Raw genomic sequence first — 22509 nt, 5'->3', positions numbered from 1 at the left:
CCAAATAAAATTATCACAAAAAATACAAGATAGGGCCCGGAGAGATAGCACAGTAGCGTTTGCCTTGCAAGCAGCCGATCCAGGACCAAAGGTGGTTGGTTCGAATCCCGGTGTCCCATATGGTCCCCCGTGCCTGCCAGGAGCTATTTCTGAGCAGACAGCCAGGAGTAACCCCTGAGCACTGCCAGGTGTGACCCAAAACCCAAAAAAAAAAAAAAAAAAATACAAGATAAGTGGTTCTATTATTTTTGGAACTTAAAACTAACACTAGATACTTAAACATCTACTTTATGTAGAAAGATGACTGGATTAGTCAAAGTACATGCAATAAAAATGGCAAGTGTACTAAACAATATTTTTAATCAATGCATTTTAATAAACGCTCTTATTCAAAGAAAAAAAACCCGTCACTTCAGTCAAGGAAGCTGGTTCAGGGACCACACTTTGCACACCTAAGACCCTGGTTTGATCCTCAGCAGCACCTTGTGGTCTCTTGAAGGCCACTGTACTGAGCCAAGAGTAGCTTCCGCACTGCTGGGTATGCCCACCCCCAAAATAATCTAAACTTGAAATAACCCAGACATGAAGTTGGGCATTAGCTAAAACAAGCCTGTTAGGTTGTGTATCATTAAACTTTGTTTTACTTTTGTTAAGGGTCTCCCCAGTGGTGCTGAGAGCAACCAGGGCCACTCCATCCAGTGCTAAGAGGATCCTGCAGAGCTAGGGAGCAAATTCAAGAGGCGGTGAAGACCAGACCTGCATTCCAACCCTTTCAGTATCTCCCAAACTCACTGCTTTATCTTTTGTGTGTGCTTTTTTTGATCACATCTGGCAGTGTGCAGGGGTTTCTCCTGGCTCTGGACTTGGGAATCACTCCTGGGGGGCTCAAGGAAGTACATGGGATGCCAGAAATTGAACCAGGTCAGCTCATGCAAGATAAGAGCCTTACTCACTATACTATCTCTCTGGCCCCTATTTTCTCATTGGAAAAAAATTTATGTGCAAAAGAGCTAGTACAGCAGGTAAGACACTTCCCTTGTGCTGCAGAGAAGCACTAGCTCAGTCTCCTATGCCTCTTCCCACCTCGTTAACACAAGTTTCTCATCCCTTCTAAAGGTCCTAGAGTGGGGAAGAGACATGAAATACAAAACTTATTTTTCAGAACTAGAGATTCAGAGCTCAACACAGAAGACAATATAGAAGTAAACTTGTACTGTTAGGAAAAGTGGCGGAAATTTTTTGCTTATGTCCTATTGAAAACAATTCTCAATAATTTTTGGGGTGTGGAGAGGCACACCCAGCAGTCCTGACAGGGATAATTCCTGGCAGGTTCAGGGACTATCTGGGGTGTCAGGGATTAAACCCAGGTTGATTCCATACAAGGAAAGCACTCATCTGCTCTACTGTTCCTCTGCCCACCTTTCTGCCCTGTCACATATAAGAGAATGACCATCTCTGAATAACTATTTCAGGGCTACACCAAATACAAAGGTTGACAGAAAAATGAACTGGACTTTTTTTTTGTTTGTTTGTTTTTTGTTTGTTTGTTTGTTTTTGTTTTTGGGCCACACCCGGCGGTGCTCAGGGGTTACTCCTGACTGTCTGCTCAGAAATAGCTCCTGGCAGGCACGGGGGACCATATGGGACACCGGGATTCGAACCAACCACCTTTGGTCCTGGATCGGCTGCTTGCAAGGCAAACGCCGCTGTGCTATCTCTCCAGGCCCTGGACTTTTCTTATCCCCAGGGAAAAAAAATTTTTTTTTATTTTTGGGTCACACCCGGCATCGCTTAGGGGTGACCCTTGGCTCAGTGCTCAGAAATAGTTCCTGTCACTCTCAGGGGACCATATGGAATGCCGGGGGGATCCAACCACCACCCATCCTGGGTCAGCTGCATACAAGGCACTCTACTGCTGTGCTATCTCTCCGGCCCGTGAAATTTTCTTTTCTTTTTTTTTTTTAAATGTGTTGTTCTAGTTTGCTTTTCTTCCCTAAAATTTGAATATAATGAAAATAAACTAGGGACCAGAGCAATAACACAGTGAAGAGGGTGTTTGCGTTGCACAAAGCGAACCTGGGTTCAATCTCTGGCATTCCATAATGCCCCTCAAGCTTGCCAGGAGTAAAACCAGAGTGGCATCAGGTGTTCCCCGAAAACCAAAAGCATATATATATATATATGTGTGTGAACTAACTACACACACACACACACACACATACACACACACACAAACTAAAGTAAACCAGTCACTAATGAATAGAAATTTTAATATATTCCTCAAATAAAAAAATTTCAAATATTAGACACATTCTGTCTAAGGTAAATGCGGTCCTGGAAAATATTTAGCAATTTCTCTACTACTTTTAGAGAAAGAAAAAAAAAATCACAGAAATGAATGACTCCTCATTTTTGGCTTAGAGAGACAAATTTCACTTTCCTGGTAAGTGGCCCTAGAAGAAAGGCTTAATAGAGAGGAATGATGCACGTTGATAAAAATAGTAGACAGGGCCAGAGCAGAAGCACAGCAGATGGAGTGCATGCCTTGCACATGGCAACCCAGTTTGAAACCCAGCAACCTATATGGTTCTCTGAGCCCCACCAGAAATGATCCTTGAGGTCAGAGCCAGAAGTCCCAAAGCATCATTAGATATGGCCCAAAAACTAAACAAAAAGTAGGTAGAAAAGAAGTAAAGGTTCAAATGATCTATGTATACTTCAAGGAGTGTAAACTTCTTTTTTTTTTTTTTTTTTTTTTTTTGGTTTTTGGGCCACACCCTGTGAGGCTCAGGGGTTACTCCTGGCTATGCGCTCAGAAGTTGCTCCTGGCTTCTTGGGGGACCATATGGGACGCCGGGGGATCGAACCGCGGTCCGTCCTAGGCTAGCAGGCAAGGCAGGCACCTTACCTCCAGCGCCACCGCCCGGCCCCCAAGTGTAAACTTCTAATATATACCTCAATGTTCTACAACCTTTCATCTCAGTCTGAGATAAAGGACTAAGCCTTGACTCCCTGTCTCAAAGACAGAGCGTACAAAGCCTAATACTTACCCACACACATTTTGACATCATTCACAGTGAAGTCTGGATCTGGCATCCTATAAGATAAACACACCAGTTAGTACAAATAAAAAGCAGGGTGCTTTTTCCCTTATAACACTAAGAATCTCTTCAGTCCATAGACAGCAATCTGCATATTCAAGATTTACAAATGGGCCATGGAGAAACAGTACTAGAGGTTAAAGTGTCTACCCAAGTTCGATCAGTGTCACTAACACAGGGTTCCCCAAGTACTGTCATGGGTGATCCCTGAGCACAGAACTAAGATTAGGCCCTGAGCACTGTCTAATGTTTGTATGTAAGTAATAGGGGCCTCTCCCCACAGTGTTTGGCCCAGCAGTTTGGGCCTCATAATTCAATGCTTGCAAGCCACTAAGACCATCCCAGAAATGTTGAGGAAGGAATCACACAGTGCAGGGGGCAATCTCAGGACCTAGCATATAGGTATGTGTCCTCCCTATCTCCTGAACTATCTCACTAGCCCTTAGAAATATTTTTAAAATGTAAGAGAGGGGCCAAAATGTTAACACAGCGGTTGGACTTTGCACACATCCGATGCAGGACGGATGGTGGTTTGAATGCTGACATGGTCTCCCATGCCTGCCAAGAGTGATTTCTTGGAGTTTTGTTTTTGTTTTGGGGCCATACCTGGTGACGCTCTGGCGTTACTCCTGGTTATGTGCTCAGAAATCGCTCCTGGCTTAGGGGACCATATGGGACTCTGGGTGATAGAACCAAAGTCCGTCATAGGTTAGCACATGCAAGGCAAACGCCTCACTGCTTGCACCACTGCTCTGGCCCCTGACAGGAGTGGTTTCTGAGCACAGAGCCTGGAGTAACCCGAGCGCTGCTGGGTGTGACCAAAACAACAACAACAACAATTAAAACTATAAGAGAAAAGAAAAATGTCTGCCATAAAGGCAGGTAATGTGCACTGGTGGAGGAAGGGATGGGTGCTGAAATAGTGTGTGACTGAAATTCAATTACAAACAACTTCATAAATAAAAAAAAAATAATAATACAATCAAGTCCTAAATATGAGAGAAAATAACAAATGACTTTATGTATACACAATTGCATAGGGGAAAAAAGAATATACATCCAAAACACTAATAAATTGGAGTCGGGTAGAAAGCTGCCCTGGAAGTGGCTGGTTCTGATTAGATACCTGGCATCCTAAATGATCCCAAGCGTGGTCAGAAGTGATCCTTGAGTGCACCCACCCTAAATGCTAAAAATGATTATTATCTGAGTAGTATTCAGACTTATTTTTAGTTTCTTTTTTTTTTTTTTTTTGTAGTTTTTGGGTCACACCCGGCAGTGCTCAGGGGTTACTCCTGGCTTCATGCTCAGAAATTGCCCCTGGCAGGCACGGGGGACCATATGGGATGCTGGGATTCGAACTGATGACCTCGTGCATGAAAGGCAAATGCCTTACCTCCATGCTATCTCTCCAGCCCCTTTAGTTTCTTTTTAACTCATCTACATTTTTCTTTCATTTACCTGTAACACCATCAATGATTTTATAACAAATGGAAAATATACACTTAAAACGAAGTAGGAAAACTTTTTTTTTGTTTTTTGTTGTTTTTGGGTCACACCCGGCAGTGCTCGGGTTACCCCTGGCTCTATATGCTCAAAAATCGCCCCCGGAGGCTCGGGGGACCATACAGAATGCCAGGATTTGAACCACCGACCTTCTGCATGAGAGGCAAACGCCTTACCTCCATGCTATCTCTCTGGCCCCCGAAAAACTATTTTTAATTATCTCTGGAATGACAACAAATGCTTGAGTTGTAACTATTAGTCTTACGTGTAGCCAGGTCATTTATAGCCATATCCAGGGAACACTCACTTTATTCCAAGTCCATCAGAACTCTTGAAGATCAGAGGATCTCTTAAGCCACCTCGCTGGATATATTCTACGTTAAAATCTGTAATGACAGAGAAAGAACTGTTAGTAAGGCAAATGAACATGAAAAAGATAAAAGTGGGGGCCGGGAAGGTGGCGCTAGAGGTAAGGTGTCTGCCTTGCAAGCTCTAGCGTAGGACAGACCGTGGTTCGATCCCCCCAAGCCAGGGGTGATTTCTGAGCGCATAGCCAGGAGTAACTCCTGAGCATCAAACGGGTGTGGCCCAAAAAAAATAAAGTGTAGAAAAAAAGGATTCTAACTAACAAGAAAGAGATAGTATTTGCAATTTTTCTGCCAAGTTTTCTCTCCTAAACAATGCTGTTTGCTATTAAGCATTATTCATAAACAGGGAGAGCATACTGAGATGAACTAAAGGCAACTTCCTTGTATATTGACAGTAAACTCAGAATTTAACCGACAAGGAAAAGAACCTTCATGAGTCATCTCTCGTAAAGTATATTTGCTTTCCTTTCTCCTTTCCTACCTCTGGTCCACCCTTCCTACTGATGCCTGGGATTGACTCCAGAGACTCATCCATGTAGGTGCCCTACTACTAACTAAACTACATGCATGCCTATTCCCTGTTTCATTGTAAAGGGGGTTACAAATGTCTGCTCAGGGGCCTCTAGGGAGAGACACACTATTGCATCTTCCTCTTAATAAATAAAAAGACAAAATCCGTCTATCCAATAGCATACATCCCAGGACATACTTGCCAATTTGTTGAGAGCCAAAGCTTCATGGTACATAGGGAAACTCACTTCATTGTGGTGGGTGGTTACAAACATAAAGGATATTTTAAAAGGGGCCGGGCGGTGGCGCTGGAGGTAAGGTGCCTGCCTTGCCTGCGCTAGCCCTAGGACGGACCGCGGTTCGATCCCCCGGCGTCCCATATGGTCCCCCAAGAAGCCAGGAGCAACTTCTGAGCGCATAGCCAGGAGTAACCCCTGAGCCTCACAGGGTGTGGCCCAAAAACCAAAAAAAAAAAAAAAAAAGAATCATTCTTAATTAAAGGAGATGAGAAAGAATTATAGGAGAAAACCCATGCCCTACTAAAAGTTTATTTCTAATATAACTGAGAATGACTCATGGGGTGGGAGGCCTGGGGGAGGGAAGAATATGAACAATATTGTGAGAAGATAAAGAGGAACAGTATCCCAGCCACACATGGTGCTTTAAGTGCAGGGACACTGATACCACAGTTCCCCCAAAGTCTATAGCTCCTCCCTATGAGGAGCTACAGGTTGGAAGCAAAATAATACTGACCTTTTCCCTCCATAAAAGTAACAAAATTTGCATTATATTTGTTGGTGTGGAGTTTCTCTTCCAAGTCAAATGTCCTTTTCCCTTCGATTTCATCATCAGAAATACCATCATCTTCATAGCGCCGCCTCATGGTACCACGCTGGGGGAGTGGAACATAAGAATACAATCATGTTCTGTGTCATGCTTTTCATAGCTTCCTCTAAGTGCTTCTTTCAAATACATCTGTGTTCAAGCATCAATTTTCCTTCTCTCACGGATTCTCCTCTTTAGTAAAGATCTGCTAGTCGAGAAAGGCAGAATATCCTAGTTTGGATGAGACTGGGTTTCCAACTATAAAATTGACAACCACTAACTCTTTGAGCTAAGAAATACAGAACAGGGGCCGGAGAGATAGCATGGAGGTAAGGCGTTTGCCTCTCATGCAGGAGGTCATCGGTTCGAATCCCGGCGTCCCATATATGGTCCTCCCGTGCCTGCCAGGAGCAATTTCTGAGCCTGGAGCCAGGAATAACCCCTGAGCACTGCCGGGTGTGACCCAAAAACCACAAAAAAAAAAAAAAAAAAAAAAAAAAAAAAAAAAAAAAAAGAAATACAGAACAGTAAGTCATTTCAAATGTGGGCTACTCAAAATTTTTATTTGTATATCACTGCTCTTCAAAGTGGAGACAAGCTATCTTTACAAATATTTATGGCCAAGATAAAAATATAATTATTTCAGGGGAGGGGAAACGTTAAATATATATATATTTCAGTAGAAGACACTATAACTAGATTAGCTTTCTAAAATACCCTTCAAAAATAGACCAAATCTTGGGGATGGAGCATTATATTTGTTGAGTTTCTATTATATTTGTTTCTATTCTATCCTAATTATATTATATATTGTTTCTATTATATTTGTTGAATTTCTATTATATTTGTTGAATTTCTATTATATTTGTGGAGCTTCTCTTCCCCAAGATGAAGCACAGAGGTAGGGCATTTGTTTTGCATGTAGCCAACCTGGGACGGACCCCGGTTCAAATCCTGGAATCCCATATGGTCCCCGAAGCCTGCCAGGAGTGACTTCTGAGCAAAGCCAGGAGTAAACCCTGAGCGCCACCAGGTATGGCCCAAAAACAAAACAAAACAAAAAAAGACCAAATCTAGAATAGCAGGTAGGGTGTTTGCTCTGAACCAGGTATAATTCCCTGCACTCCATATGGTACTTCAAAACCCTCTAGCAGTGACTCCTGAGCACAGGGCCAGAAGTAAGCCCAAAGCACCAGCAGGTGTGGCCAAACCCCTCCCCCCAACACCGTAAAATAGACCAAATCTCAGGGTGGACAGAAAGTATAGTAGGAAGCTTGCCTTGCATACAGTTGACTCAAGTTCAATCCCCACATCCTACATGGTCCCACGTGCCAATAGGAATGATCCCAGAGCACAGAGTAGGAGAAGGTCTGACTACTTCTGAGTATAACCCAAAAGCAAAACAAAAACAAATCTGATCAAGGACAGCTGAAAGGGCTTTAGAACATGCTCTACACATAGAATCCCTGGGTTCAATTCCTGTTCTATGCTCTGAACCCCAAGCAGAAAACAACAGTACAAGGGCCGATGCTAAGCACAAAGGTAGGACATTTGTCTTGCACGCAATCGACCCAGGACCGAACTGCATCTCATATGGTCCCCAAGCCTGCCAGAAGCCATTTCTGAGCCAGGAGTAACTCTGAGCACTGCCAGGTGTTGCCCAAAAGAACAAACAAAACAAGAAAAAAAGGGGGCCAGAGTGGTGGTTCAGCCTTGCACGCTAGCCTAGGATGGATCGTGGTTCGATCCCCTGGTGTCCCATATTGCCCTCCAAGCCAGGAGTGATTTCTGAGGGAATAGCCAGGAGTAACCCGAGCAAGCTACCTGGGTGTGGCACTCGAGAAAGGAAAGGGAGGGAGGGAGGTGGGAGGAAAGGAGAGAGAAGGAAGAAAAGGAGAGGGAGGGAGGGAGGGAGGGAGGGAGGGAGGGAGGGAGGGAGGGAATAGAAAATCAACAGTGCTGAGTATGGCTCAAAAGAGACAACAAACAAACAAAGCATTCTGAGCCTCAAAATATTAGTATTTAGGGTTCAAGATAATATTTCCCAAGTGGTCAATGAGCATGTAAAAAGATGTTCAATATGGGGCCAGAGTAGTGGCTCAGCGGTAGAGTGTTTTTGCCTTGTACTGACCTAGTATGGACCACAATGAACAGCTCGGTTCATGGTCCCACATGGTCCCTCAAGCCAGGAGCAGTTTCTGAGCGCATAGCCAGGAGTAACCCCTGAGCTTCATTATATTTATTATATTACACATCATTATATTTATATCATTAGTCATGAGAGAAAATACAATTAAAACTGCCATTTCACAGCCAATAAAATAACCACTGGATCCCCCTGAGCACTGCTCGGTGTGACCAAAACAAAAAACAAAAAACAAAAAAGAACAATCCCAAAGACAAACAACAAGAAGTGCTGGTAAAACAGTAGAGAAATCAAGAACAAAAGCCTCTACTGCTGAGAATGTAAAATAAAATGCTGCAGAAACAGCTGGCAGTTCTGGGGCTAGAGAGATGGTACAGGGAAAGTGAACTGAATTGTCTTGCATGTGGCTGACCCTGTTTTAATCCAGTGCTGGATTAAATCCAGCATATACCGGAGCAAGGAGTAAACCCTGAACTCAGGGGAATATGGACCAAAAAAAGAGGGGCCGGGTGTTGACAGTTTCTACAAGTTAAATATAGGGCCAGAGTGATACATCAATAATGGGTGGGGCACTTGACCCAACTTCAATTCCCAGCAACCCGTGTGGTCCCCCAAGCATTGCCAAGAGGAAACCCTGAACACAGAGCCAGAAGCAAACAAAACAGTGAGAGGTGCAGCCCCAAAACAATAAAAAATAAAATAAAATAATTGTTATAAAACTTGCTGAATCTACTTTGAAGAAAAAAATATGTATGTATGTGTGTGTATATATATATATATATATATATATATATATACACATATTTTTTTTTTTGGCTTTTGGGTTACACCAGGCAGTGCTCAGGGGTTACTCCTGGTTCCAGGCTCAGAAATCACTCCTGGCAAGTTCAGGGGACCCATATGGGATGCCGGGATTCAAACCAATGACCTTCTACATGAAAGGCAAACGCCTTACCTCCATGCTATCTCTCCGGCCCCGAAATATTTGTTTTTTAAACACTGCATTTTGTTGGGTTTTGGACCAAAGTCAGCGGTGCTCAGGGGTTACTCCTGACTATATGCTCAGAAATCACTCCTAGGCCAGAGAGATAACACAGTGGTAGGGTGTTTGCCTTGCACTCATCACTCCTAGGCCGGAGAGATAACACAGTGGTAGGGTGTTTGCCTTGCACTCAGCAGATCCAGATCCAGTGCTTTACCAGCACTTCTTGTTGTCTTTGGGATTGTTTTTTTTTTTTGGGGGGGGGGGGGGTCATAACCAGCGGTGCTCATGGGGATCCAGTGGTTATTTTGTGTGTTTGAATCCCAGCATCCCATATAGTCCCCTGTACCAGCCAGGAGTGATTTCTGAGCACAGAGCCAGGAGTAACACCTGAGCGCCACCGGATATAAACACCCCCCCCCAAAAGAAATCACTCCTGGCAGGCTTGGGGGGACCATATGGAATGCGGGGATCAAATCTTGGTCAGCCATGTGAAAGACAGCCACCTTTCCTGCTGTGCTATAGCTTCAAAGTAGATTTCAAAGAAACAGAAAACACGTCCATCAATAAACAAGAGAACCATGTTCAAAGCAACAATCTTTATAATAGCCCCAAAAAAGTGTAGCATGAAGGACAACTCATAGGACAGAACCCATAACAGGCAACATCACCCAGCGTAGAAGCATGGTAGGCTCAATTCTTCAGTACTGTGTCATTACATTCTTTAGCATTTTCACAATAAAATCGCCTAACAAGGTATTTCTCAGAAGATGCCCCTGCGGTTAGTTAACACAAGTAAAAGAACTGTATTTGACCCTCAGTAGGAATGTACTGCTGTGTCCTGCAAACTTTTACAACACTAGGCTACGTGAAAGAAGTCCTATTCATCATGTGTTATGATTATGAAATGCCCAGAATAAACTAGTTCTTAGAATGACACCATAGTGAGTGGGGAGTTTGCCTGACACTTGACCAACCTGAGTTCAACACCCTCTGGTTGGTCTCCCAAGGCCACCAGGGGTGAGAGCTCAGCTCAGCTCCACCAGGGTGTGTGCCCTAAAAACAAAACAAACATGTAATTTTCTATTAGTAGATCATGGCAGTATTTGCATAACTCTGATTTTGTTTGGTTTTTGTCTTTTTTGATGTCCAAGGGTTACCTCTGGCTCTGTACTGAGAAATTACTCTTAGAAAAAAATTACTCTTAGAGGATAGGAGCAGCTTCTCTCTCCCCTCCCCACATCCCCTCCTAGCAGCCACACACATATCCACATCCACTGCCATGTAAATAATGGCCTAGGTTCACACTGATGTGAGCCAAGCCATGCCACTGAAACTCAAGATATCTTGGGGCTCCTGGAAAACACCTGCAAAATCTCCAAATTCCATAATATGGTAGGAACACACCAAATTAGATAAAAAGGTATCCTAGAAGCCAACTAAGCTCCATCCATACACTATAACGCAGCAGGCTCAACTAGCAACAGTTTAGTAAACCTGAGACATTAAAGATGCCATGGTGAGATATAACAATTCTCACAAATTTTCTTTTACTGAGGTCTTTTTTGGTAATTCTATTAGCCGTTTGGTTGTAACAAGCAACATAAAAGAAATTACTCGAGGGCCCGGAGAGATAGCACAGCGGCGTTTGCCTTGCAAGCAGCCGATCCAGGACCAAAGGTGGTTGGTTCGAATCCCGGTGTCCCGTATGGTCCCCCGTGCCTGCCAGGAGCTATTTCTGAGCAGACAGCCAGGAGTAACCCCTGAGCACCGCCGGGTGTGACCCCCCCCCCAAAAAAAAAAGAAATTACTCGGTGCCTACTAAGAGGGTAGGTTTGGTGGGAGTGGGGTGGGAGGGAAACTGGGGAGGAAGGGGTGGAGGAACATTTATACCGGTGGTAGGATTTATGTTGGAACACTGACCAAAATAAATGCATATGGACAACTCTGTAAACTATGGTGTTTGTTTGTTTATTGTATTCAGCAAGTAAAGTGTTACTCCTGAGCGAATTCCAACTTCCATGGTCCCCGTCCTGCTGAACCATGGTGTTTAAAGTTTTGTTAAAAATGGAAAATAAGGGAAATTACTCCAGAGGTGCTTAAGGGAACATATGTGGAATTAGGGGATGAATCTGGGTTAGCATATTGCAAGGAAAACGCTGTATTCATATGCTATCTTTCTAGTCCCAAACACATGACTTTTGTGGCTTATATGTGAACCTCTGTTTCGTAAGTAGTGAGTTTATTTTTTGATTTTGGGTCCACGTCCAGCTGTGTTCATGGGGGGGGGGGGGAGAGAGAGAGAGAGAGAGAGAGAGAGGAGGGAACGAGAGGAGGGAGAGAGAGAGGAGGGAGAAGGAAGGAAGGAAGGAAGGAAGGAAGGAAGGAAGGAAGGAAGGAAGGAAGGAAGGAAGGAAGGAAGGAAGGAAGGAAGGAAGGAAGGAAGGAAGGAAGGAGGAGGGAAGGAAGGAAGGAGGGAAGGAAGGAAGGGAGGGGGAGGGAGGGAGGGAGGGAGGGAGGGAGGGAGGGAGGGAGGGAGGGAGGGAGGGAGGGAGGGAGGGAGAGAGAGAGAGAGAGAGAAAGAGAGAGAGAAAGAGAGAAAGAGAGAAAGAGAGAAAGAGAGAAAGAGAGAAAGAGAGAAAGAGAGAAAGAGAGAAAGAGAGAAAGAGAGAAAGAGAGAAAGAGAGAAAGAGAGAAAGAAAGAAAGAAAGAAAGAAAGAAAGAAAGAAAGAAAGAAAGAAAGAAAGAAAGAAAGAAAGAAAGAAAGAAAGAAAGAAAGAAAGAAGAAAGGAAAGAAAAGAAAGAAAGAAAGAAAGAAAGAAAAGAAAGAAAGAAAGAAAGAAAGAAAGAAAGAAAGAAAGAGAAAAGAAAAAGAAATAGTTGCAGGGTCAAAACATATAGCAGGTAAAGCACTTGTCTTACATGAGGCTAACCTGGGTTTGATCCCTAGAACATTATATGGTTCTTCAATCACCACCACGAGTGATCCCTAAATACAGAGCAAGGAGTAATCCATAAGCACTGTGTCTACCACTGAATTTACCTTTAGTATATTTCTTCTCCCTATATTAAAATGTTTAATTACAGGAGCTGGAGATAGTACAGTGGGTAGGGCACTTATTTTGTAGGTGGCAGACCCAGGAGCACAACCCGGAGTAACCCCTGAAAAATGCCGGGTATGGGATCCTACAAAACAGTTAGCATACAGGGCAAGAGGCTTAGTAAAGCCTTGGCTTTCTCCATGGCAGACCTCAATAGCTGGCATCCCAAATATCCCAAATGTTTCCCTGAACACCAACAGGGGAGTTCTCAACAGCTTGAGAACTAGGAGTCTGGCCCAAAAGCCAAAACCAACCTAAAAAGAAAAAAAACCGACTATGCTGAGAACTTGGGTTTCTTTTCCCGTTTTTTATTTTTTTATTTTTGGGCCACACGCAATAATGCTCAGGACTTACTCCTGGGGGGCTCAGAGTACCATATAGGGTGTTGAGGATCAAACTTGGGTCAGCCACCTGTAAGGCAAGAGCCCTCCCCACTGTTCTATCATTCCAGCTCCCAAAATTGGAATTTAAATTTAGATATTGAGGATTTAATGCTGATTACATCTGTAATTAAACGAGATGCTGGAGGGGCCGAAGCAGTGGCGCAAGCGGTAAGGCATTTTACCTTATCCGTGCTAGCCTAGGACGGACCACTGTTCGATTCCCCGGCATCCCATATGGTCCGGTCCCCCCAAGCCAGGAGCGAGGGGAGGGGAGGGGAGGGGAGGGGAGGGGTGGGGAGGGGAGGGGAGGGGAGGGGAGGGGAGGGGGAGGGGAGGGACTGGAGAAAGATCACTTAGGAAATGATGAGCAGGGGAAGCTTAAAATGATGCCCAAATAACATGATTCCTAGTGAGCCCACTAATAGAAGTGAAAACACACACCCAGGAAGTGGGATACCTAAGAACACCTTGTGAACATCACAGGGACCCTGTGAGCAAAGGGGCCAGAACCATAATGAAGTGTAGCCTGGTCACGTATGTAAGCCCTGGTCACTGTAGCTTCACCGCAGGGGAAGGGGAGACTGGGAAATAACTAGTTAAAAGAAAACCCAGAGGAAAACAAAACGCAGCCACACCCAGTCTTAGTCCAAAACACTGGAAGACATTTGAGAGCTTCACAAGATTCAGAAAGAGCTTAAACCACGATGGCGAACCTGTGGCACACAAAGGCCTTGAAGATGGCACACGGGAAGGTCTGCAACTAATAAATTTATCGAATGTATAGAGTTTTTAGATACTAAAATCTTGTTATTAAGGTTTAATTGACGTGCTGGCATTTTTTGAGGAAATTCTTTGGTTTTGTGTGGCAGTTTGGGCACTCGGGCTCAAAAAGGTTAGCCATCACTGGCTTAGAACGTTCCTGCCCAATGCCTTCGATGGCATCACTAGCAAATGTTTCACTCTCTCCAATAATGCATTACCGTTTACAATATTTTCAAATACCCTTATTTTGGGGGGGAATAAAAGATAGGGTATTCTTTTTTGGGAGGGCACACCTGGAGGTGCTCAGGGGGTTACTCCTGGCACATCCTGGCTGCATACAAGGCAAACACCTTACCACTGTGTCTCAGGCCCACAAGATAGGGTTTTTTTTTTTGTTTTTTTTGTTTTTTTTTTTGGTTTTTTGGGCCACACCCGGTAACACTCAGGGGTTACTTCTGGCTATGTGCTCAGAAGTTGCTCCTGGCTTGGGGGACCATATGGGACATATGGGACCGCGGTCCGTCCAAGGCTAGCGCAGGCAAGGCAGGCACCTTACCTTTAGCGCCACCGCCCGGCCCAGATAGGGTATTCTTACAGAGTTTCTTAAGTTCTTGGTTTTTGGTATGGAAACTCTCCACAGTGGTGCTGGGAAACCAAGGCTATACCACTAGGGAGACCACATAGTGCTAGGGTGGAAGCCAGAAGCAGGCATGTGCTGTTGTCCTGGCTCTCATTTCTAATCACTCGTTCTCTTCTCCACTTTATTCCTATTTCTTTGAAGAGAACAGAGAGACCAGTGGCAAGCACATCAGGAGTGTTCCTTAACCTTCTACACCTGCACAGGGGTGTCCTGTGTACTAGTCCCTAAATGAGCAGTTACAACCATGGGGACAGATCAGTGGTTTCAGTTTTTCTACATCTGCAGCCTGGCGCTGGCCAGTGAACTTGGTGGTTAAAGACAACAGTCACAGCACTACTGGAAAAAAAAATGTAATTTCCTCAAAATGTCTTCCCAGCACGGCTATGTGGTCCTGGTGAATCCTGAGCACTGGCCCCCCTTTTCCCCTATTCTCTCTCTCTCTCCTTCAGTCTTTCCTACTATGTCTACGATCACTGTCTCTATTCAGTAAGGCCATTATATTGCCTTATCATCCCAATATTTCTAACCTGGTAGCCAAAAGTTCTGTCCTTCCATTCTTTTGTTACATGCCTTTCTTCTTCCTGTCTCCCAGGAGACCTTTTTCCATTTGTACTTTCAATACGGAGAGAATAAGGATAGCGAGAGAGCTGTTCCAGCCAAGTCATGTCCGCTTCTTTTTGAGTCTTACAACTGGGAAGTTAGCAATAATGTAAAAATTACATGTGTCAGTTTTAAAACTTACCATTGCTATTATTTTTATTTATTATTTTGGGGTGGGGTTACTCCTGGCTCTGCACTCAGAAATTGCTCCTAGGGGCTGGAGATAGCATGGAGGTAAAGCGCTTGTCTTGCATGCAGAAGAAAGGTGGTTCAAATCCCGGCATCCCATATGGACCCCCGAGCCTGCCAGGAGCGATTTCTGAGCATAGAGCCAGGAGTCACCCGAGCGCTGCCGGGTGTGGGGACCCCCCCCCCCAAATTGCTCCTAGCAGGCTCAGGGAACCATACAGGATGCCGGGATTCAAACCACCATCCGTCCTGAGTTGCTGTGTGCAAGGCAAACGTCCTACCGCTGTGCTATCGTTTTGTCTGATGATGATGATGATGATGATGATGATGATGCTGCTGCTGCTGCTGCTCAGGGGACCATATTTGGTGCCAGATATGAAACCTGGTTGGCAGCAACCAGATGGCCTTAGCCATCTCCCTGATATGTACCATCTCCCCAGTCCGACCATGTCAATTTTCATATTACCAAAAACACTTCTTCCCTTCTTTTCCTCTTGCCTAAGCCCTTGTAAATGTAAACCTCTAAAGCAAATCGGTAAGTTCTATAAACTTATTCAATCTTTGCAATAACTGGGAAATCAGGAGGCAATAACACAAGCTGCTACAGGAAAAATCCAAAAGGTGCAATCATTTTAACAATACAGAAGCGGGCCCGGAGAGATAGCACAGTGGCATTTGCCTTGCAAGCAGCCGATCCAGGACCAAAGGTGGTTGGTTCGAATCCCGGTGTCCCATATGGTCCCCCGTGCCTGCCAGGAGCTATTTCTGAGCAGACAGCCAGGAGTAACCCCTGAGCATCATCGGGTGTGACCCAAAAACCAAAAAAAAAAAAAAAAAAAAATACAGAAGCAGCAAGCAATCTTCAGGCCACCACCAACACATTAAAAATTATTTATTGGTATGCTGTGCTTATCTTTTTTTTTTTCCTCTTGTTGGTTTTTGGGCCACACCTAGAGGCACTCAGGCTACTCCTGGCTTTGTGCTCAGAAATCACTCCTAGCAGGATCAGGGGACAGTGATCAGGGTTTTACTCCTGGCTCTATGCTCAGAAATCGCTCCTGGCAGACCCAGGGGACCATATGGGATGCTGGGATTTGAACCACCAACCTTCTGCATGAAAGGCAATTAATTGCCTTACCTCCATGCCATCTCTCTGGCCCCAAATATTTCAATTTTTAAAGAAAAAAATAAATTAAAAATATTTACCTAATAGTCTGGAGAGATAATACAGGTCTTAAGGTGCAGGCCCTGTACCCAGCCAACCCAGTTTGATCCCTGGCATTGCATATGGACCCCAGAGCAATGCCAGTAATGAGCCCTGAGCCTCTGCAAAGACACCACATGTAAAACCCCCCCCCTTTTTTTTTTCACTCAGATCCAGGGAGATGGATCAAAGGATGGATCACCCATGTAGTGAAGCATGGGATCCCCAACACCACAAGGTCCCCTCCCATCCACTGAGAGTGTGCCACCATCCCCAAATTATTCCTGGTGAAGTTAAATGGGTTAAAAAAAAATCATAAATATGGAATGCATAGTCTTGTGAATTCGGTCAAGCTGAAGAGATAAAGACATTCCTTCCAGGGGCTGGAGAGATAGCATGAAGGTAGGGCATTTGCCTTGCATGCAGAAGGATCGTGGTTCGAATCCCAGCATCCCATGTGGTCTCTCGAGCCTGCCAGGAGCTATTTCTTAAGCGTAGAACCAGGAGTAACCCCTGAGCACTTCCGAGTGTGACTGAAAAACCAAAAACCAGGAAGAAAGAAAAAAATAGATACTCCTTACAATATTACTCTTTTATTTTGTTTTGTGGCCACATCAGGCAGTGCTCAGCGATTACTCCTGACCCTATGCTCTGGAATCACTCCTAGCATTGCTCAAGGAACCATACGGGATGCCAGGGATTGAACCTGGGTCAGACACAAACAAGGCTTATGTCCTGCTCACTGTACTCTCTCTCTAGCCCCACTGCAATATCACCCTTTTGATGGTTAGTGAACAGATTATAGTGCAAAAATAGAATGTGTCCATCACTACGAAGAAACTCTGCCATTCTTTTGCCTAAATTTTGGTTAAATGAAGTAACATAAAAGGTATTTTCTCAAAATGCTTTTACGTACTATACCCGAAAAGTAAAAGAGAAACTGTCATGAATTTGAGCAGGGATTATTTACTGACAACAATCACCATTTCCATCTCTCATATATTTGAAAGAGAGAATTTGATTGGGCCATACCGAGCAGTGTTCAAGGCTTACTCTCTCTCTTTTTTTTTTTTTTTTTTTTTGGGGGGGGGGTCACAACCGGCAGCGCTCAGGGATTACTCCTGGCGCTACACTCAGAAATCGCTCCTGGCAGGCTTGGGGACCAAATGGAATGCCAGGATTCAAACCATCGTCCTTCTGCAAGCAAGGCAAATATCCTACCTCCATGCTAACTCCGGCCCAAAGGCTTACTCCTAGTCTATGCTCAGGGAACATATGTGACTGGGGATTGAGCCCGGGTTGGCCCACATACAAGAAAGGCAATTGAACTACTGAATTATCTCTCTGGCTCCAAAAATAATTTTTTAGAGGCTAGCTAAAACAATGCTTGTCCTATATAAAAATGGCTAAAATTCAAGGCTAAGTTTGTTGAATATAACATGACAAATTTTACAATAAAGAACACTCAAATGCAAATTAAAAAATAAACATAAAAGTTGTGCCTATTAATACAACACTGGTTTTTAACAAACCACACAGAGAACAACACTGAAAGATCAGAATGTGAGTCTGTCTGGAAGTTCCCTTGACCAAGCACACATCTTCAGGAGGCATGCATATAGAGGGGTAATGGGGGAAGGGGACTCCGCCCAGCCAGGCAGAACAGCCAAATCAACCCTGGCGATCAATGGGGTGACAGATGTCTTTGGCCAGATGGCCCTCACATGCAGGAACATTAGCGTTTGTGTTTGCTGATTTCAGCGAGAGGTCCTGGGTCTTCAGGGTATAAACCTCTCAATACCCACCTTTTAATATTATCACTATATATGTAAGGTAGAGAAATCAGATCAATGGGTAGAGAAAAAGCATGTCAAAATTTAGCATCTTTTCATGATAAAAAAAAGTCAACATATTAAGAATAGAACAGGGGCCGGTGGGGTGGCGCTAGAGGTAAGGTGTCTGCCTTGCAAGCGCTAGCCAAGGAAGGACCACGGTTGGATCCCCGGCGTCCCATTTGGTCCCCCCAAGCCAGGGGCAATTTCTGAGCGCTTAGCCAGGAGTAACCTCTGAGCATCAAATGGGTGTGACCAAAAAAAAAGAAAAAGAAAAAGAATAGAAGAAAACTTCTCTAGCTGATAAAAGGCAACTGCCACCCCGGTGTCCCATATGGTCCCCGTGCCTGCCAGGAGCTATTTCTGAGCAGACAGCCAGGAGTAATCCCTGAGCACCGCCGGTGTGGCCCAAAAACAACAACAACAACAACAAAAAGGCAACTGCCAAACCCCACTACTAACATCTACTTCATGGGAAAAGACTGAAAGAACACTTCTTCCGGGCCGGGAAGGTGGCGCTAGAGGTAAGGTGTCTGCCTTACAAGCGCTAGCCAAAGAACGGACCGCGGTTCGATCCCCCGGCGTCCCATATGGTCCCCCCAAGCCAGGGGCTATTTCTGAGCACATAGCTAGGAGTAACCCCTGAGCGTCAAACAGGTGTGGCCCAAAAAAAAACCAAAAAAAAAAAAAAAAAAAAGAACGCTTCTTCCTAAAGATAAAAAACATGACAAGACTGTCTCACATCACTTCTTGATCACATTGTATTGGAGATCCTAGTCAGGGCGATCAGGCAAGAAAAATCTAAGTTTGAAAATAAAGTAAAAACGAGCGGGGAGATAGCACGGCATCCCATATGGTCCCGAGTCTGCCAGGAGTGATTTCTGAGCATAGAGCCAGGAGTCACCCCTGAGAGCTGCCGGGTGTGACCCAAAAACCAAAAAGAGAAGAGAAGAGAGGAGAGGAGAGGAGGGGAGGGGAGGGGAGGGGAGGGGAGGGGAGGGGAGGGGAGGGGAGGGGAGGAAGGGGGGAGGGGAGGGGAGGGGAGGGGAGGGGAGGGGAGGGGAGGGGAGGGGAGGGGAGGGGAGGGGAGGAAAACGTGGGTGCTGGAAAGATACAGCATGTAGGGCATTTACCTTGCACATAGCTGACCTGCATTGTATCCCTGGCAACACATATGACCACTAAAGCCCAGCAGAAGATCCCTAAGTACAGAATCAGAAATAACCCCTAAAGCACCACTAAATGTGGGCCTCCACTCAAAAAAAAAAAAAAAAAGTAAAACCAGCTCTATAACAAGTGACATGCTCTAGTACATAGATATTTGTCAGGGATCCACGCAACAATTTTATTAGCAAATGTTATAAAGGGTATGGATAGATAGTATAGTGGGCAGAGTGTTTGCCTTGCATGCAGTCAACTCAGGTTCAATCCCTGACATTCCATATGTTCCCCCAAGTACCAGCAAGAATAATTTCTGAGTGCAGAACTAGGAGGAAGCCCTGAGCATCACCAGATGTGGCCTAAAAATAAACAAAAATGTAACAAAACCTGGGGTCGGGTTGGTGGCGCAAGCAATAGGGTGTTTGCCTTGTGCGCACTAACCAGTGGCACTCCTGGCTCTGCACTGAGAAATCGACCCTGGCAGGTCAAAAACCAAAAAAAAAAAAAAAAGTAACAGAACCTGTTGTCTTAATATATTACAATGGAAAATGATACAATTTGATTTACAGCTAACAAAAAATAAAACACTAAATAAATCTAATAAAAGAAGACTAAGATCTGTAGGGTCAGACAGATAACTCACTGGACTGCAGTTATGTTTTGCATGCAAAAACACCTCGATCTCTGGCATCACCTGGTCCCTTGAGCACTGCCAACAGCAATAGAAGTCAGAGCAGTCCCTGAGCAGAGGCAGGCGTGGCAACAAGAAAATGAAAAGCAGCAGGTTTGTACACTAGAAAATACAGAATGTTGCTGACATGCAATTTAATGCTACTGGATGGATCTGGAGAGTATCCTGTCAATGAAGTTAGGAGGAGAAGGACAGGCACAAAATGAGCTCGCTCAATGGGGATAAAAAGAAATAGTAGAGGAGATGGGAAAACAAACAGAGAACTGGTCTTCAGTAGAAAGCTCACCAAGGGAGAGGGGTCTTACCCCAAGGGACAAAACGGTGGAGGAAAGCAGACACTTGTGGAGGAAGTAGTTGGAACATTTTATGCACAAAACCTTGCTCTAACAGCCTTGGCAAACCACAGTGCCTAAAATAAAAATGTCAGAATTTGTTGAAAGAAAATAAAGATTTAAATAAAAGAAAAAGCATTCCACATAAATGGAAGACAAAGTAGTATTAAATAAGCAATGTTCTCCCCCAGGCTTATCTACAGATTTAATGTAATCCCAATAAATGTTCAATAATTCAGTAACAGTTAGGATGTAAATAAAATGAAAAAAAAAATCCATACTAAAAGTCATGGAATGCAGAGCAGTATAAATCCCTTTTTTTTTTTGGAGAAAAATGTTTATAATTCCTCAGATAATTAAACCGAGTTATCTTACGACACAGCAACTCCATTCCTTGGTATCTACCCAAGAGAATGAAACCACACCTACACAAAAACTTATCTACAAATGTGCATGACAACATTCCTCATCACAGCCAAAGACAGAATCCAAGGTCCATCAAGTAAAATACAGATATCCATACAGTATTATTTTGCACTAAAAGTTAATAAAGAAGTAGAACATGGGGCCAGAGCGATAGCACAGCAAGGAAGGCATTTGCCTTGTGTGCGCTAACCCAGGTTCAACCCCCAGCATCCCATATGCTCTCCTGAACCTGCCAGGAGTAATTTCTGAGCGCAAAGCCAGGAGTTTCCCCCTAAGCACCACTTGAATGTGGCTTAAAACCCAAAAAAAAAAGAAAAAAGAAAAAAGAAAAAAGTAGAATATAACATCATAATATGGTGAACTTTGAACACTTGCTAATGAAAAAAAGTTAGTCACAAACATATTGTTGTTGTTTTTGTTTTTTTTTTGGTTTTTGGGCCACACCCGGCGGTGCTCAGGGGTTACTCCTGGCTGTCTGCTCAGAAATAGCTCCTGGCAGGCACAGGGGACCATATGGGACACCGGGATTCAAACCAACCACCTTTGGTTCTGGATCGGCTGCTTGCAAGGCAAACGCCGCTGTGCTATCTCTCCGGGCCCAACATACTGTATTTTTAAAGCAGAACATTAGGGGTAGTGAGAATTTGATGGAGAAGAGATGGAGAGTAAAAGTTAATGAGACCTAAATTTCTTAGGGGTATGAAAAGTATTGGAACTCTGTGAGCTAGTTCCTGTACAATATGATTGTACAACTTTGTGAATATCTAAAATCCACTAAGGGGGCCAGAGCGATACAGCGGTATGGCTTGTTTGCCTTGCACTCAGCTGACCCAGGACTGATAATGATTAGGTCCCTGGCATCCCATATGGTCTCCTGAGAGAGGAGTGATTTCTGATCGTAGAGCCAGGGAGTAACCCTGAGCATCACGGGGTGTGCCTAGAAAGAAAGAAAAAAAAATCCAGCAAAGTCTCTTTAATATGGGGTTTTTTTTGGTTTGTATTTCAGTCACACCAGACTGTTCAGGGCTTACTTGTTGGCATTCAGGAGACCATATGTGGGTATTGGAGATAAAACCCAAGTCAGCTGAACACAAGGCAAAGGCGCTAACTGCTATATTATTTCTCTAGCCCCTAAATCGCATAATTTTATAAAGGTGTATAGCATATAATATTACACCTCAATAAAAAATAACTAAGAACTTGTTTTTGAAAAAAATAATGCAATACATATGTTTAAGGATAGAACTTTTGAGGGTAGGCAGGGGTTCTGGGCCACATTCAACAATGCTCAGTTTATCCCTGGCACAGTACTCAGGTATCACTCCTGACATTGCCCAAAAAGCTTTGTGGAATAAATCTCAATCTGTGTAAAACATACCAAATCACTACTTGACAGTCTTCATATGCACAAATACACATTCATTTATTCTGGATCTCTCAAGTGCTGTCCAGAAAACTCAAGGGCCTCTCCTGGCAATTCTCAGCCCAAATAGGGTGAGTCTTAAATGCTGCAGATTATCCAGGTCACCAGGAAATGATAGGGGGTCTCCAGAGCTACAGCCTGTGATACATGGGGGGTGGGATCGATGTAGTACCACAGGAGTCAGTCACGTGTTAGGCGCCTGAACCTGAGCACTACCTGGCTGGGTCCTATGACACTCTTTGAAGAAATGCAGGCTCTCACTCTGCCCTCTTGACAAACTTACATATACATTTCTTTAAATCAACCTTCTTTTTTTGTTTTTGTTTT

The 22509-nt window shown here is 44.1% G+C and overlaps 1 protein-coding gene across 1 annotated transcript in view; it reads right to left on the bottom strand.

The window, feature by feature from the left end:
* Window positions 1-22509, bottom strand: part of KDM2A (lysine demethylase 2A) — a 120311-nt gene that overhangs the window by 60380 nt on the left and 37422 nt on the right. The window contains exons 2-4 of the mRNA XM_049780199.1: window positions 6239-6377; window positions 4915-4993; window positions 3051-3097 (exon numbers count right to left, since the gene is read on the bottom strand). Of these exons, the coding sequence (XP_049636156.1) occupies window positions 3051-3097; window positions 4915-4993; window positions 6239-6377 (265 nt within the window). The remainder of the gene's footprint in view (window positions 1-3050; window positions 3098-4914; window positions 4994-6238; window positions 6378-22509) is intronic.

Source organism: Suncus etruscus, chromosome 9 (assembly GCF_024139225.1).
Source record: "Suncus etruscus isolate mSunEtr1 chromosome 9, mSunEtr1.pri.cur, whole genome shotgun sequence".
NCBI classification, from domain to species: Eukaryota; Metazoa; Chordata; class Mammalia; order Eulipotyphla; family Soricidae; genus Suncus; species Suncus etruscus.
This window is presented reverse-complemented; position numbering and strand designations above follow the sequence as displayed.